The sequence below is a fragment of the Mya arenaria genome, chromosome 2 (genome assembly GCF_026914265.1).
Source record: "Mya arenaria isolate MELC-2E11 chromosome 2, ASM2691426v1".
Taxonomy (NCBI): domain Eukaryota; kingdom Metazoa; phylum Mollusca; class Bivalvia; order Myida; family Myidae; genus Mya; species Mya arenaria.
Window position 1 is genome coordinate 50,767,029 of NC_069123.1, and position 17,639 is coordinate 50,784,667.

At 37.1% G+C, this 17,639-nt stretch overlaps 1 protein-coding gene across 1 annotated transcript in view; it reads right to left on the reverse strand.

Annotated features, from left to right (window-relative positions):
- LOC128224219 (paladin-like) overlaps positions 1–17,639 on the reverse strand; it is a 49,848-nt gene that overhangs the window by 9,270 nt on the left and 22,939 nt on the right. Inside the window, exons 3-10 of the mRNA XM_052934004.1 lie at positions 17,395–17,567; positions 15,831–15,995; positions 12,096–12,260; positions 10,970–11,133; positions 10,565–10,640; positions 10,150–10,289; positions 3,196–3,319; positions 167–268 (exon numbers count right to left, since the gene is read on the reverse strand). Of these exons, the coding sequence (XP_052789964.1) occupies positions 167–268; positions 3,196–3,319; positions 10,150–10,289; positions 10,565–10,640; positions 10,970–11,133; positions 12,096–12,260; positions 15,831–15,995; positions 17,395–17,567 (1,109 nt within the window). The remainder of the gene's footprint in view (positions 1–166; positions 269–3,195; positions 3,320–10,149; positions 10,290–10,564; positions 10,641–10,969; positions 11,134–12,095; positions 12,261–15,830; positions 15,996–17,394; positions 17,568–17,639) is intronic.

Genomic DNA, 17,639 nt, shown 5'->3' on the forward strand with positions numbered 1-17,639 from the left:
CTTTATTCAATTTAATTAAATCACGCTATCTATCTTCAGGGACAACCAGTGAAAAACGCCAAAATTTATACATCATATATACTTTAAAAACATAAAATTGCTTTGGTTTGATGTTGGATTATACTGCTTGTGAAATCAGATGGTATTCTGAATGCTCATTGCTTACTGTGGCGTGGTCGGCTTGCATATCGCGGAGTGTTTTCTTTGCATTGTAGATTTCTGTGCGCAGGTTGTGGGTCGTGCAGCAGTTGTCTATCGCCATGTCAACCTGGTATTCAGAAATAAATAAACACAGGGAGTGCCCTACAGATATTGCAGAATAATAATAATATTTAAGAAATATGACGTTCTGTTAATATTACTGGAGAACAAAATCATTAACTGTATCACAATACAAAGAGAAAACATTCAAAGGAGTTTCGGTAGAGTTAAATTGGACATTCGAATTGCGAATTCGTTATGATAATTCATTGTTGTATATGTAGTAACGAGTTTCAATTTATCCATGGTTCATCCAACAGGTAGACAAAGCCTATGTATAAGCCCTTCATGCAAAGTGAAGGCCCTTACTGCAAGGTGGAGGCGCTAACTGCAAGGTGAAGGCTCTTACTACAAGGTGAAGGCTCTTACTTCAAGGTGAAGGCTCTTACTACACGGTGAAGGCTCTTACTGTAAGGTGTAGGCCCTTACTGCAAGGTGTAGGCCCTTACTGCAAGGTGGAGGCCCTTACTGCAAGGTGAAAGCTCTTACTGCAAGGTGAAGGCTCTTACTACTAGGTGAAGGCTCTTACTGCAAGGTTTAGGCTCTTACTACAAGGTTGAGGCTATTCCTGCAAGGTGGAGGCCCTTACTGCAAGGTGGAGGCCCTTACTGCAATGTGAAGGCGCTTACTGCGAGGTGAAGGCTCTTACTGCAAGGTGAAGGCTCTTACTGCAAGGCGAAGGCTCTTACTGCAAGGTGTAGGCCCTTACTGCAAGGTGGAGGCTGTTACTGCAAGGTGAAGGCTCTTACTGCAGGGTGAAGGCTCTTACTGCAAGGTGTAGGCTCTTACTGCTAGGTTGAAGCTATTCCTGCAAGGTGTAGGCCCCTACTGCAAGTTGGAGGCCCTTACTGCAAGGTGTAGGCTGTTAGTGCAATGTGAAGGCGCTTACTACTGCGCGGTGAAGGCTCTTACTGCAAGGTGAAGGCTCTTACTGCAAGGCGAAGGCTCTTACTGAAAGATGTAGGCCCTTACTGCAAGGTGGAGGCTGTTACTGCAAGGTGAAGGCTCTTACTGCAGGGTGAAGGCTCTTACTGCAAGGTGTAGGCTCTTACTGCTAGGTTGAAGCTATTCCTGCAAGGTGTAGGCCCCTACTGCAAGTTGGAGGCCCTTACTGCAAGGTGTAGGCTGTTAGTGCAATGTGAAGGCGCTTACTACTGCGCGGTGAAGGCTCTTACTGCAAGGTGTAGGCTATTACTGCAGAGTGTAGGCCCTTATTGCAAGGTATAGGCGCTTACTGCAATGTGAAGACCCTTACGACAAGGTGAAGGCTCTTACTGTAAGATTGAGGCTATACCTGCAAGTAAAGGCTCTTACTGCAAGGTTTAGGCCCTTACTGCAAGGTGTAGGCGCTTACTGCAAGGTGAAGGCTCTTACTGTAATATGAAGACTCTTCCTGCAAGGTGAAGGCTTTTATTGCAAGATGAAGGCTCTTACGAAATGCAACAGGCTATTCCTGTAAGGTGATGGTCCTTACTGCAAGGTGTAGGCGCTTACTGCAATATATAGGCGCTAACTGCAAGTTGAAGGCTCTTACTGCATGATGAAGGCCCTTACTGCAAGGTGTAGGCGCTTCATGCAAGGTGAAGGCTGTTACTGCAAGGTGAAGGCGTTTCCTGCAACGTGAAGGCCCTTACTGCAAGGTGAAGGCTCTTACTGTAAGGTGAAGGCGCTTCCTGCAAGGTAAAGGCTCTTTCTACAAGTTGAAGGCCCTTACTGCAATATGAAGACTCTTCCTGCAAGGTGAAGGCTTTTATTGCAAGATGAAGGCTCTTACGTAATGCAAGGTGAAGGCGCTTCCTGCAAGGTGAAGGCTCTTACTGCAAGATAAAGGCTCGTCCTGCAACTTGAAGGCTCGCCCTCCAAGGTGTAGGGGCTTCGTGAAAGGCGAAGGCCTAGCGCAAGGTGTAGGCTGTTACTGCAAAGTGAAGGATCTTACTGCAAGGTGAAGAAGCGCAATGAAAGGTGTAGGCGTTTTATGCAAGGTTAAGGCTGTTACTGCAAAGTGAAGGCTCTATCTGCAAGATGTAGGCTCTTTGTGAAAGGTGAAGGCCCTTCGATCCGGAGTCATGCTCGGAATATTTTATTAAATAACGCGAACTATTTCCGGGATACGTCTAATATAAGCGTGGATTTAAAGACAATTTTCTTCTCACCCGAGCCTCCATGCCTTTATGGAGCATGAACTTTGACCAATTCCGTACTATTCACAAAGGAACAAAAGGCACACATTTAAATTTCATTACACCTCTCTAAATCAGAGTGCTTCTCCCACATTTCCAGCTTCATCAGCAATGGTAAACACAAATATAACTCAATACACATTAATTTTATGACCTCTGTGGTGTATTGATTAAGCCATCATTTTTCCATAATCCAAGAATTTGTAGGAATGTGAGCTATAATCACTCACTTGTATAGTATTATTGCCGATGCAGAATAAAGAGGTTTGATTTCCCACGAGGAATATTGCTTTCAAAGAAATCAAATAAAGAATGGCGATATTGGGTTTCCGAGAAATTATTATTTTTGCATAGGACACATTTATTATATTCGTAATTTTCATTATAATCATGATTTCTTTGAGCCGCAGGGTAATCAACGGTCTGAAGTCTGGTAAATTTAGTGTGACGTACAGGCAAATCGAAGCTCTTACCCTACGTCTGCCAATGTTAATTTAATTAACACCGCACACGCGACGATATTTAACATATTGCTATTTTTTATCACCGATGTTTTATTATAATACTTTACCAATTGTGTGGCATTGTATACCTTTTTTCATACAAGAAACATTTATCGCGTAATCAATGATTGTATTTTTATGTATTGTTCAAAATTTAATAACATATTCAGGCGTATTTTGCTCTCAAGGAATATAGCGAGAAGCATCAGTGAAAGGCTATATAAAGGTATTTTGATATCCTCATAACTCACCTGGTGTTTAGCGTTAAGTCCCTCGCTGAGGGCGGCCACGAGGCGGTTAATGGCGCAGAAGAAGCCCTGCTCCTGTAGCTGTTCGCTGTCCATCCGGTTGAGACGACACGCTGCCGAACTCGGGCTGCAATCACGAACATACATAATATTACCGTGGAAACTACGATAAATGCGACAAGCAATACTTTGACATACTGTAAGTACATGGATCAAATCATCAAGAAATCTACAGAGCAACAACATAATACATACATACATTAAACAGTAATGTGAACAAGTGCTTTTTTGTTTTACAGTCTGACCTAGTGACCTACCTTCGGTGACCAACTATAAACCTGACATATCGTGTTTATGCGTCAGTGCTTGCGTGCGTGTGTGTGTGCATTTAAAATAATATCAAATGGTGCAAAAACTGATAAAAAAAAATGCCATATTTGCCTTATGCTCCTTGTTACTATCGCCCCCAGTGTATTGTCAATACTCCTTGCTCCTGTCGTTCTCACTCCTAACACTATGTCGATAGGATGATTTTCAACGATGAGGGAGAAGCGGGTGAAAAATGATCCGGTAATGATTCGATGGCAGAGAAAATCAATGTAAACAAAAAAAAACATGCCATCATTTGTCAAAACCATTGTTACTTGTACGGGCATAATTGCCATTGTATTTTTAAAATATCTGAATAATGATTATAAGTAGTTAAGTCATCAATAGCGAATGCCTGACATGATTACAAACATATCTTGTGGACATGAGTGTAAAATGTATCGTTTTGTTTGCACAATTTGATTTCCTGTTCTTACCAGCATAGCATGCACGTAGATCACAGTGCTTCGTATTGTATCTCAACTTGATTCACTTCAAGGTCAACATTGTTACTAAGATGCTGTTTTGGGCTGTATTAAATATGGGTTTAGATTGCAGTTAACAAAAAATGTCGCAAAAAATATTTTGAATGCATTAAAATTTAAGGTATGAAAATAGGATGGATATGAAATGTAATTATTTGTATAAAATAGCAAGGAACAATATTTAAATTTCATCTGACATATATTTTTATTGCTTTAACTTATTAATATGTTCTTTATTGCAACGGTTTCACATACAAGGACGATGTCGATCATTGTAAAAATATGGTGGTAGTTTCTGTGTTAGTCAACGTTCAGAATATCGATAAATTCCGTTTGCTTTAATAACGTCCACATTCAGAAACCGAAAACTTGTTCATGAAAACCAGTACACAAATGATCAGCTCAGGGCATCATTACAGCAGCGACGCGCCTGTTCCACTTAATGCATTTTTTATTCATAAACTGAATAGCTAAATGACATGAAAGTGTGATGACAGTGTACCACTAAAATGCAATATATGTATTTAATTAATCAGTAGGCCTTGAAATATTTGACGAGTGATTAATTTTGTTACTAGACTTGCAAATGAGCACTCAGTTAGAGTGTTAGGAAGCGATTGCAAGATTGCGCTCGCGGGGATCTACAATATCTACTGGAGGCGCTTTACGAACGTATTATTTTTATTCTGCATATTCCAAGAGCAACCACGTTCTGTCAACTGATGATGCGCCCTCCAATTACAATGTCCGAGTTTATATTATCTTTGTTTATCCTGAAACAGAAACCGTGACAACATGATTTTCAGTGTTCAATTGTGTCATTATAGCATTATTGGATTTCTAGACCAGAAAAACAACTATTATCCATCGTTTATATGTATATGATACTTTATATTAGAAAGATGCAAAATGCATTGTTTTAAATGGACTCAAACCGTAAGCAATGTGGCGCCACAGAAACGAATTATCAGGCTCAGCACTTCATCCTTTTAATGGTATTACGTTCATATACTCTTCCTGTTAACTGTTATAATTTGAGGTAACGTAGTTAAATTAAATTTCAACATCAACATCAGCATTCAATGTGAGCTCGGACTTCAGATGAATTGTGGTTGTGAGTTAGAGTTTCGCGCACGAGGTGCTCCGAACAGAGTATTTTCACAGACCCATCTTCTTCTGAAAATTATAAGGGCAGACACCAGCCAATCACGTGCTTTCCATTCATGATTGTCCGGTTTTGTGTTATCTTTGTTCACAGAATACGAAATAAACTTTTTTTCTGTTCTGTTCTGTTCTGTTCTGTTCTATGTGATTCTTGTCTAGTATTGGTACTGATTTCCTTACACAAAGCCGGTTACTCCAGAAATCGTGACGACAATGTATTCGGTATTTAAAAAACAAAAACAATTTTGTTTGAACGATCGCATCAACAAAACAGGAAATGCATTCTATTTCGATCTATCATAGCTTCTATTGGTACTTTTATCTCCTTTTTATAGGAAACGCTACAACACAACTAGGACTTTAAGTGTCAGTGATGTGATATCATCTAAGAGCTTTGCAAAGTTAAGCTTGATTTAAGTAATCTTCTCAACACCACCACTTTAAATGGAACACGTTTATACACGTCTGCTGTATTTAAGGGAAACACGTTCATAAACGTCTGCTGTATCTAAAGGGAGCACGTAAATGTACGTCTTCTGTATTAAAAGGGTACACGTTCATACACGTATGCTGTATCTAAAGGGAGCACGTATATTTACGTCTGTTGTATTAAAAGGGTACACGTTCATATACTCGATGACAGTTATTGTTGCCAATCGTTAAAATATTTGTTTTCTGCTTGTACGAGCATAATTGCTAGTCTCATAAGTCTGTATGAATATTAATCAGATATGCCATTGCACCATAAATGAATTGGAATAAATGTAATTGTTGATGTTGATAGACTATTGTGAAGACTTTAATCTATGAAGAGAACGTGCATTTTGGTCACTCGTGCAAAGAAATAACTATCTTGTATGCATTCAAGATTTTACTAACTTGTTTTAAATACCACAAATACATAAGGTCAGCAACGCCACTTCCATAGCTTACCGGAAATACCCATTTAGTAAGGCTTTAAAATGCAACTATTGACAACACGTCTTGTCCAAGAACTATTGTACATGAATATGGTATGATTAAAGGCATACGCAGATGTTTGCTATAATTTAAAACCATTTATCAATAGAACCAAACGACTGACACGTATTAATTAAATTTGGAGGTTTTCAGTCTAGCGGTCGACTATTTGCCATGAAGTCTTATATTCTGTATTTCATACTTTCATATTTTGGCAACATTCGCTTTATTTGTCAACGAACTATCAGACTAGGCCAAAATAGCCCGCAGTCGTATTCTACATGGCGGAAGGGGATACTGCCCTATACCAAATTCTAAACATCATTCTCGGTATGCCCTTTCTTATCGTATTTACAGTTACATTGTCAACTAGTTTTATTCTAAAAATATATTCAAAGAACTTGTTACTCTAAGTTCCTCAGGGCATCCAAGAAATGATTTGAATATCAGAATATCTTGGTGGCAGCGAGAATTACTGTTAACATAGTTGACCTGCCATCAATTGTTAAATTGCTAGTGCTATGAATAGTAGTGAAACCATAACTTATATATCAGTTTGAAAAACACAAGTGTGGGGGGGGAGGGTACAATGATATCTAAACTTTGATCTTAGTAGTTTCAGAGTGATATTCAAAAGAAAATCAAAGGCCATAACCCGGCAGCAATGAGTCAATGAGTTATAGTTCTTGTGAAGTTCATTCTTCAATAATGTCATCTATTAATATCCTAGTTTCATTGAATTGCATTTAGCAGTTTTTAAATTAGACTTTCAAGTTTCATTCAATTCCTTCCAGAAGTTTCTAAGATATGCTTTAACAAACCATGTTTGAAGGACAAGTGCAGATCATGATCTAACATGTTCATGGTTGCAACTAATTCCTTTGAATTGTTTTCAAATTATCCTCGAGACAAATATTGTTTTCAAAATTTAGCAAGGTTTTATTACTTTGCAACAACTTTGCAGTCGGGAATAATTCCTTCCAGAACTTTCGGATTTAGTTGAAAGAGATGAAAAACAAATAAATACAAATTTTAATAAGAAGAAAAACAAGAAGTTCACATTAACAGTATGTCTCAATTCAATAATCGGAGACACAATTTACCTTACCTAATTGAGATGACTATAAGATAAACCTTAAAAACAGAAACAAGAGCTTTGTGATAGGTTCAACGTGCAAGATGTGTATAATTAAGTTTTTTGAGTTGCCGTGTATTTATTTTTACATACAAGATGGGGATACAAGCTGACATATTCGGTTTGTGACAACATATTACCAGAATATCACAACACTTACTTTCCTTAAGATTCACATTAAGATACAGAAAAGTTGAGAGAAGCAATGACCATTTATATCAATTCAGAGCATTTATTAAAGTACAAGCGCGTCATATCAACGTTATATATTTTCATTAATAAACTGGATCGCTGAATATTTTGACAAAGACGAAATTGTACGGCTACAGTTGCATTAAATAGTAATAAATATTGAAGTATGTGATTGAATTTAGAGGACGAGAAATGAATTTGTAAATAACAAGAACAACAAATGAGCACTCAATGTGCAGCGAATTGCGCTCTGGCAACGTGATAGGACTGCAGATAGAGTGTGATTGATAACGCGCACAGGGAGCTAAGGATTCAACCGATTGGGGCCCTCTCAAATTACCAAGGCAACGCTCATAAGCTCTTCAAGCACATTGTCAACTAGTTTTATTTGAAGAATATTCAAAGGACTCGTTACTCGATGTTTCTCAGAAACGATTCCAGAGATAAAGTTCTCGGTGGCAAGAGTAGTAACTATAAACGTGCCCGACATGCCATCATTTGTTAATACCATTTACTACTTTTACGGCATAATTGCCCGTCCAATATTGCTATCTGATGATATAATTAGATCAAAAGTAGTGGTGCCATTATTGAAGTAGGACATAATGTAAGGGTTGAATCTCTCCGCTCTGAGATGAATGTCTGCCATAAAAACAACTTGCCTAGAGGTCATGAGTATAAACATTGCTTTGCTCGCATTCACTGACTTCCTAAAGTGCAGAATCTCAACTTGATTCACCTTAAGGTCAGCGATGCTACTAAAATGTTGTATGGGAATATATTGACCAGGGCTTTAAGTAGCATCGACGGTTAACAAACGTCTTTCAAAGAAAATACATTTAAAACATTGTGATTGGACTCATTAAAATATGTACTTGAACCATTTAACTTTAGAGCCAGGTTATATATATATATCAAAAGTGTTATTGTTGTTAGTTTTCATTCAAATGTGAACTTGTCATCTTCTGTATTACATGTTGTTCATATAAATGAGCATTGTCGATCCTTGGTGATATGTGAAAGTTCCTGTGTTTGTCATTATATTGTCAGAATATTGAATCTAGAAACGGAAAACTTGTCCAAGGAAACCATTAGCAGTTATATCAGCTCAGGATATTTATTGGAACAGTACGACGCGTCAGTTCTGCGTTATGTATTTTCATTAATAAAAGGAATAATTTGACAAAAAGACGGAATTGTACGGTTACAAATGCATAATATAGTAATAAACATTGTATGATTAAATTTGAAATACGAGAGCTGTAAAGTATGTAACAAGAAGAGCAAATGAGCACTTAATGTGCTGGGTTACGTGAGGGAACTTGAGATATATTGTGATTGATGTCCCCAGCGGGAAGTCCGAGTTTCTAGTACCACTCGAGGCTCCCACCGCCATGTATTTACTCGTCTACCAACCTCCTCCAGCAAATTACCAGAGCAAACACGTTCTGTCAGCTGACGATGCGCCCTCCAATCACAATCAACCGGTTTTATGTTTTCTTTGTTTAGCTTTATTAAGACTGAGTTCCTCAAACAAAGCAGATTAATCGAGAAATCGTGACGTCAATGAATTCGGTTTCATCGTTGTCATTAAAGCTTTATGGTTTCCAGGAAGAAACGCTTTTAGTGAAACAGATTGCATCAAAAATGCAGTACGGAAATGCATTTAGCTTCACTTTCTTTTAGTTTCCTTCGTTTAATGACCGAGTTTTTAGTTTCCATGGTCCTTTAGCTTGAGTGTTTTGAATTCTTGCTTGTCTCTGTCATTTGTTGTGGCTTGTTTAAGGTAACATTCCGGGGGGGGGGGGAGCTGTCGGGTAAGTGGGTCGGACGAATTTGTTTGTAAACTGATATTATCTTCGTGTTATATTTGTTTTTATTTGGCTACATATTTAAGTGAGTTGAACTTTGGCCAATATTAAATATATAAAAGACAAGGTAAATACAAAACATGGGGCTTTTTTGTTGAGATCAAACTGATTTATGTTTTGGTTGTTTATTGGTTTCGGCGGTTTGAAAACCTGTTTCGATGGTAACAAACGCATGATTTTGTGTGTAGTTTCAACAACAAGGTGTAGCTGCTGCATGTAGCTACTACCTCTAAATTTATACAAAACAATGATACCGCATAAGGTCGTTTGCCTATTTGAACTATGTGTTGGATCAATGTCCCTCGTGTTGTTTTTTCAAAGTGCACTTAAGTTTCCGGTGGAACGAACCGACAAACAAACGATAAAACTGGTTTTCGTTTATAATAAACTGTTACAACAAATACACAGTTCTTGAAACCGATTTTAAACCAAAACTAGTTTATTACCAACAAAAACGCCCTCAGTGTGTAACCATTTGTGACATTTATACATATTTAAGTTGATTCAAGTTACGACTAAAATGTTTGTTGAAATGATCCAGAGCTTAACACGGGCCATATACTCTAAGTTGGAAAACCGTTTGTCTGGAAATTGCGAGTAATTTGATTTCAACTCATTCAAATTCGCTTCTCAGCAATGTAATGAGGTGTGCAAAGTGAATTAAAGATGTAATTTGAAATAACAATCATTTTTATTTCACCGAACAATGTGCACTGATAGTTATGCCGTTTAAGGTGTTCGCTTTTAGATAGGTTTTCTATATTATTTCTGGAAGACCTACCGTCTTTGCTTGGCGTCACATTCTTTGTGAGTGAGCAGGAGATAACCCATTACTGCGCCCACGTTGGACCGCCCACTTCCGGTCTGGCATATAAACAACATGGCCGGCTGGCTCCCATCTGCTGACATCAGTGGGGAATCCTGCAAATAATACAGACTTACTGAATAAAGTACTATTAAGACAATGTTATTACATAAAGTACATGTGTTTGCAATAGAATAGATGACGCGACAAATTGTGTATGCTTCATGACAAAGTAATAAACAGAGTTTGCTTTTCTTTGGAATTATTGCTGATTTTCAACAATTAATATTATCATAATATGAATATGCATTGCTCAATAAGTATGAAGTATTCGAATGCACTCTATTTCCATTTCCGTTGTGCGAAAGCATGTTGATTATCGTGTGTTAACCTGTGCTATAGATATGAAGTGGTCCACCTCCAGGTCTGAAGGTGCGGAGTGCAGCGGAAAACACAGGCGGCGGTATCTGTGAATACACGTTATATAAATACGGTTAGTGTAAGTTAACGTTATACAAGTCTGCTACTCGTAACAGACAACGCACGTTATAGGTCTGTGTCATACCAATATATGACATCTATTTTTAATTTTATTTTGATACTCTAAGAGATATAACCTCGGGATGCTGGCAATTTTCGTTGAAGACGCATACATTTGTTTTTGAAATACTTGCCGCTGATGCCTAGAAACGCTGGATCGTTTCCAGCATTTTACATATCTTATATCTATCAGAATAGGAAATCGAACCTTACAAACTACATGACGCTAGTTTAGAGAGTCGTTATTCCCCACTACCTAAGTTTGGGGTTGGAGAATGCGAGTCTGGAGTACACTTCTTCTGCCACAAGCAAGTTGTCCTCGAATTGAACAGGATACACGTGCGGCTCTCCGACCATACCCTCAATGTCGTTGTAGAAGGAAAATGAATTATCATCGTTCCTTATCGCCATGTCGATAACCTGCACGGACAACGATCATTAATTATATATTTTTATTGAATTTCAAACGTCACCAGCATCAAGTTAACAAATTTATTATGCCTTTTCTGACAAAACAAGTCTGTGCATCTGGTTATTGATTGCTCTATTATGTGAAGGTATCATCCAGAATATATACTAGAATTAACCTGTCATGTTTTCATAAAAGGCTCGTTAATGACAGAAGAAATCGTTCTCAAGTTCGCATTTTATACGCATTGTTTTTAAGTCTCTTGTGTCTTCACTTCTCAGAACACTGACTGTTAGCATCCGCCAGAGGACAATGATTGAACCACTGCACCGTGAACACAGTTGATGTTTGCCTTTATCACATACACAGAAAAGAGTGTTATTGACTGAGCGCCAAATATGAACTGTTCCATGTCACAACCTGTGTTCGCGACGTCAAATAGTAATTGTTGTTGTTTTTTAAAGATAAAAGAACTATTACATTTCGGCATGATCTTGTTTACCATTGAACTGTGTAATAGTTACCTCTTTTTTGATAAAGCTATAACTGAGAACGTTTCTTCATATACCGTATGTTTGTTGCATTGGCTAATGACATGGCAAAGTGGGGTCTCTAGGAAGAGAGGGTTCTATGGTGTTGAGGTCAATGTTAATTAAAAACAACGATTTAAATATTTTAAAAGAGGCAATGACCACCAGTAAACAACCATAATAATGCAATTGATAAATGAATGTGTCTGTTTCGAATAGTATTTGCATTATGTCTCGTATAGGACGATGTCAGTAGAAATCAATAAAAATGGCGACGTATATGGTCTTAATTCGGTTGTACTGTTTTGCTGGAATTACAACTTCTCAAAACCCTGATGGTGTATTCTACTCAAATTAAAATATTGAAGTGTATTCAAGTGGTCTTCTTGATAATTACATTTTTCATGGAATCGAAATATATTCAGATCAAGCCCAACACGAACCCTTTTCCGAATGCTTGCTTCGTACAGGTCCGCCTCCTTGACGAGTTTTCCCGTGACAACACACTCTCGCAGTGTCTTGCGGGACTTGATCGTGTACGGGATAAAGTCGTCTGCTATGTTTACAAACAACACGGGCTCTTCTCGCATGCTGAACATTAAAATTTCCTGCAACAAGCCAACAATGAATAATAATTTAATTAAATGGTATCTAAGGGCCTTCCACAGTGCAAACGTCGTTTGAAGGACAAAAACTAAGTTTTATTTAAGATTTGAGATTCAATATTTAGCAAGCATAATTCATCCGTTGCAACATGTGAAGCTGTATTTAGGAGTTGAGCCATTTCTACGAAAGAAGATTTTTTCAGATTTCCAATTAAAAAACATTTTTTTCCGGAAAGGTCTTAATACAAAATAAAAAAAATTGTGTCAAAATTGCCAGAACTACCCAATCAACAAAATCCTGAGGCTTTGTTCTAATAATAGCTATTTCGAAAAAGATATTTGCATTTTCGTAGCCAGAAAATGAAATGCATCCACTATTTCCTTATTTTATTGAATAACTTTCTTATTTGAAAAGTTATCACCAAGAACTCTCAAGACATTGTCGATTAGGTAGGTCTGGGGCATTTTGACACAAATTCAAAGTTATAATGTCGACAGACTTTTACGAAATAAAATGCTTCACGTTTATAGAAATGGAAACACAAACGTTATATAGAAGGAATACACTGAGGAGAAAGCATTCCCAGTCATAATTGAACCATAGACTGTCAACTTAATTTAATTGTCTGTAAAATATTTTCTTTAGAGTTCCTTTATATTTACATGTCGACAATGAATAATTATTTAATTAAATGGTATTTAAGGGCCTCCCACCGTGCAAACGTCTTTTGAAGGACAAAAACTAATCATGTTTAAAAAGATCAGTTTTTATTAAGTTTTGAGGTTAAATATTTAGCAAGCATAATTCGTAAATCCGTTGCAACATGTGAAGCTGTAGTTATTAGGAGCTGAGCCATTTTAACGAAAGCAGATTTTATTAGATAATCTCCAATAAAAAAGCATGACAAGTAACATCTTTCCGGAAAGGTCTTAATACAAAATAAATATGTTTTTGAGTCAAAATTGCCAGAGCTTCCCAATTAACAAAGGTTTGAAGCTATGTGGTAATTGCAGCTATTTTAAAAAGGATATCTGCATTTTTATCAACAGAAAATGAATTTTATCCTCTATATTTTCTTATTTTATTGAATAACTTTCTTATTTGAAAATATGCCATCAAGAACTCTCAAGACTTTGTTGATTAGGAAGTCTGGGGCATTTTGACACAACAACAAAGTTGTAATGTTGACAGATTTTTCCGAAAAAAATGCTTCACGTTTACAGAAATGGAAACGCAAATGTTATATAGAAGGAACACACTGCGGAGATAGCATCCCTAGTCATAATTGAACCGTAGACTGTTTACTTAATGAAATTGTCTGAAAATACTTTCTTTAGAGTTCCATTGTAATCAAAAGAAAAGAAAACATATAATGCAATAAATGTCTCGTGAGCTTAGACTTTAGTTCATATTTACGAGAAGATCGTAGATATATGATCAAGGATAAAGTTTAAACGAAACTAGTTTGCCATTCTCAGCTATCATTTCAAATTATATCGTTCAATAAGTCTTCTATCTTTTAACTTCCAACCATTATGATTATCACCACAAATTAAATGTCCCTTTCTTTATGGTCGTCATATATGGTTTTTCACATCAAGCCATAAATGTGATCGAGGATATATTAATGTTTCTGTGGTAACGCTTTATTGAATGGTTAGGCAACTGGTTATGTAAGACTGAGATCAATTCGCAGGTCCGTGACATTCGCAGGTCCGTGACATTCGCAGGTCCGTGACATTCGCAGTTCTCGGTCGCGGTACCTTGGCAAGCTTTTGCTCATTAGACTTTATTGATTCTCGAGAATATACATGCATTTATCCTATCTCCCACAGAGATGTTCGCGATCTCGGCGTCTCTTGATCCCTAATGAGACACAGTTATTTTCTCCGTTGGTCTTAAAGTGCTAAATATGGTTATTATACTGGTTCAAGCTGCGCTTTTTTGTATACATGTTTAATTGTTAAGCTTTTGATATCTCGCCATACTCGAATGTTCATGTTCGAGGGTTGTTTAAGAATGTCTCATTTATCACTTCAATATTATATGAAATATTTACATGTTTTTGAAAGGGAAACAACGAGATGTCCTTTATCACCTGAAAAAAAACGAATGCTAAAAGAGTACTTATTATGGGATTAGGAGTATACCTACATAATTATGTTATAAATCATACATGGATGATTTATTCTCTTCAATATTTTATCCCCTAATACCATGCAGGGGGGGGGGTCCAACGTAATTTATTTTTTCGGATATTTAAGTGAGGGAAATGTTCGATGCGGAACAAAATGGCTTTCACAACCCGTCATTTTGTTCCGCATCTTTCATTTCCCTCACTTAAATTTCCGAAAAAATAAATTACGTTGGACCCCCTGACCATGGTGATGTACCAGTAAAATGACAGAAGAACAGTTATACCTGTTGAAATCTTTCAAAGAATACGTGATTGACATGTTATCTATGCTACGAAACTAATGACGTCAGAATGAACATTTGAAATCCAGTGTTGCATCTATTTGTTATTGGCAAACTTGTATATATATGGAAGATCGATGTTACTCTCAAAATGATATTACAAATTTGAAGAGCAGATTACCGGATAAATATCACGATACCGGTATTTCGTTCAAATTCCATGTAATGTTATACTAAATATATCCACAAAGTCTTTGAACTACCCTCATACGTGTACGTGAGGGACAGCGTCACCCAGTTGTCCGTGTATTGTACAAGTTAAGAATGCCATGTAGGATAACATGGGGAAATTGATTTGTACGAGCACAAGTTTAAAGATGCACTCTTACTAACAAATAAGATTTACCACAATTAATTCATTTTTAATATACCAAAAAGGATGGATAGATGTCGAAAACAATGGTTCTTATGAAGGATACCCAGTTTAATTGGAAAGAAATGTGCAAAAACACGGTTTTTCTACCTTATGAGACGATGGTATATCCTAGTAAATCTTTAAGCACTCAACAATTATTTAATATTGTTGCGTTTTCAGTTATTAAAAACACGATTACAATCTTGTTATCAGTAATTAATATTTTCCATAAATGTTTTATTCATTAAGTAGTTAGAGGTTTATCACTCAAAATTAATGTGTTTATACATGTGTATGTATTATGTTTTATAAGACTGTCACTTTAAAGTAAAATATCAAATGACTTTTCATGTACGAGGGTTGTTCGGGAATTTCGCTGAGTTTTAACATCAAATTAACATAAAGAGTTGAAAATGTTTGTAAATTGGTAGTAAGATATGAAACCCTTACCTCAGGGATGGGAAGAAATTGGCGTATTTCATCAAACGCTAGATTGAGATTTCTGGTATCCATGGCAACTCACCTTACTTAGGTAAATTGATCACAACGTTTGCGAAAAAAGGCGAAGTTTATATATGATATCACCATAATTATTAAAGACAATTTAGCGTCTATTTTGAAGTATTTACCATTAGAAGTATCTTAAACACCTCTCATGGTTTTCAGGGTTAGGCAATTCAGAATGTTTTATAGGTGTGATACTACTTATGTTGTATGAGCATATTATACAAAGACCTACCGGATATGACTCGTTTTCTAGCGCCTTGATAATGGAGGCTAACTCTCGGGCGGTCGGCTGGCCGCTCCAGTAGACGGGCGCCCAGCTCTTGGCCTGCATGAGCGACAGCTGCCGCGATGACTCCCCTTCCGGTAGGCAGTGGTCCCGCACCAACACATACTCCCCCTGCGTACATGTGCATAACATAAATCAATGACTTGCTTTGTTTACTTTATATTTTTATGTTCGTGCCGTAAACGATGAGAAAATTATACGTTTCGAGGGAACTGCTTTTTATTTTCGCAGAATCGTGATTGCATTATCAACTTCACAAATATAATTCCCTCCAGCACAAGGGACCTATTCTATAAAGGTTAAATGTGCCATAAGAAAAACAAAACAACTTCAACTGCTTTGAAGGACATGGTAAATATTGTTTTCGAGTGAAACTGATCTTCTTTAAAATACGTTGTTTCATCTTTTTCTTCAGTTAAAAAGAGTTCTTTAATGTACAGTACCGTAATGATTTTTAAGACGGCAAAACGTCCTTTGGTCCACACAACCGAATTGTCAGACGATTGTTATTTGTTTGACAAAATCGTTAACGATACGCTCATGTCACATGTTTTATAAAACTACTGCGGGGGCTGTCTAAAGTAAGACTTTATCCCCAAATGGCTTACTGTCACATCATCTCAGACTTTAAAGTTTGTCAAAAGGCACTAGTGATATAAGAGAATTTTTAGATTTGTTCAACCCTGCATGGTCAAAGAATGAGGCGAAAGTGTTTTTAGTTCCTGTTGTTGTTGAGTTTAACTTCCTAAAAAATAAACAAACAAATCAGGGTTTGACGAAATCTGAAAATAATCTATGATTGATAGTGGTAAAACGGGTGATACGCCAGGGGCTTTTCGATTTTCTTAAAAAAAGCAGTTAAATTGATAGAATTTGTTTAAATCTTAAGTTGTGCGTTTTGGTTATCACCTTTTGAGTTTTGTCTTAAAGCATTTTTGTTTATGGTGCCAAAACATGGTTTGGATCGGATCAGATATAAGGTTGCTAAAATATTTATTTATAAACCATATAACGTTTTTTATTGAAAAGTTGGTTTTCTTTCTAGTTTGATCAAGTTTCACTTTCCGTTATTAAACAATACAGGTATAACTATGACTTTTTAACTAAAATGACAGAGCAGTGACACACTAAACGTTTCAAAGTACATTTTCGAACTGTTCTAATTTCTACTGATTACAAAAGTTCCAAGCGTTACCAAAAAGGTAAACCTCGTACCAATATTGAACACATAAAGCAGAAGCAGATGGAAGACGTGTAGTGAACCTATGCGGTAAAGTTCAGCGCGCTAAACTATTGCCCCCCTGGGCCCCGATTACATAAAGATCGGAAGGATTAAGATCGTAAATTTCCAGGCGTTAACCTGTTTCTGGAGTGAATTGCGTTTTAACAAAAAATATATCGTCGTAAGAGAATTGATGCATAGACTCTGCCCGTAACTTTACGGATGTCCCCGAGCACTCTTAAGCAGTGTAAGATTTACGACTTTTGATTATCGAAGCAGGGCCCTGACCTGTATGAGGAGATGTTTGGGTTGTTTGTCACCAACGCTACCATACACGAGCGGCTCGTTGAAGTCTGGCACGTGCTGGTACTCCTCCATGCAGTTCTTGATGATCACCGGACCAACGTGGTTGTCCGTGCGCGTCACATTTGTACCTTCGAAAATGAGGTCCACCTCGTCATCTGCAAAGGGCAAGAAGAACGTTCATTTACTTAAAATGAGATTTATTAGATACCAGAAATGCACTTTTGGAT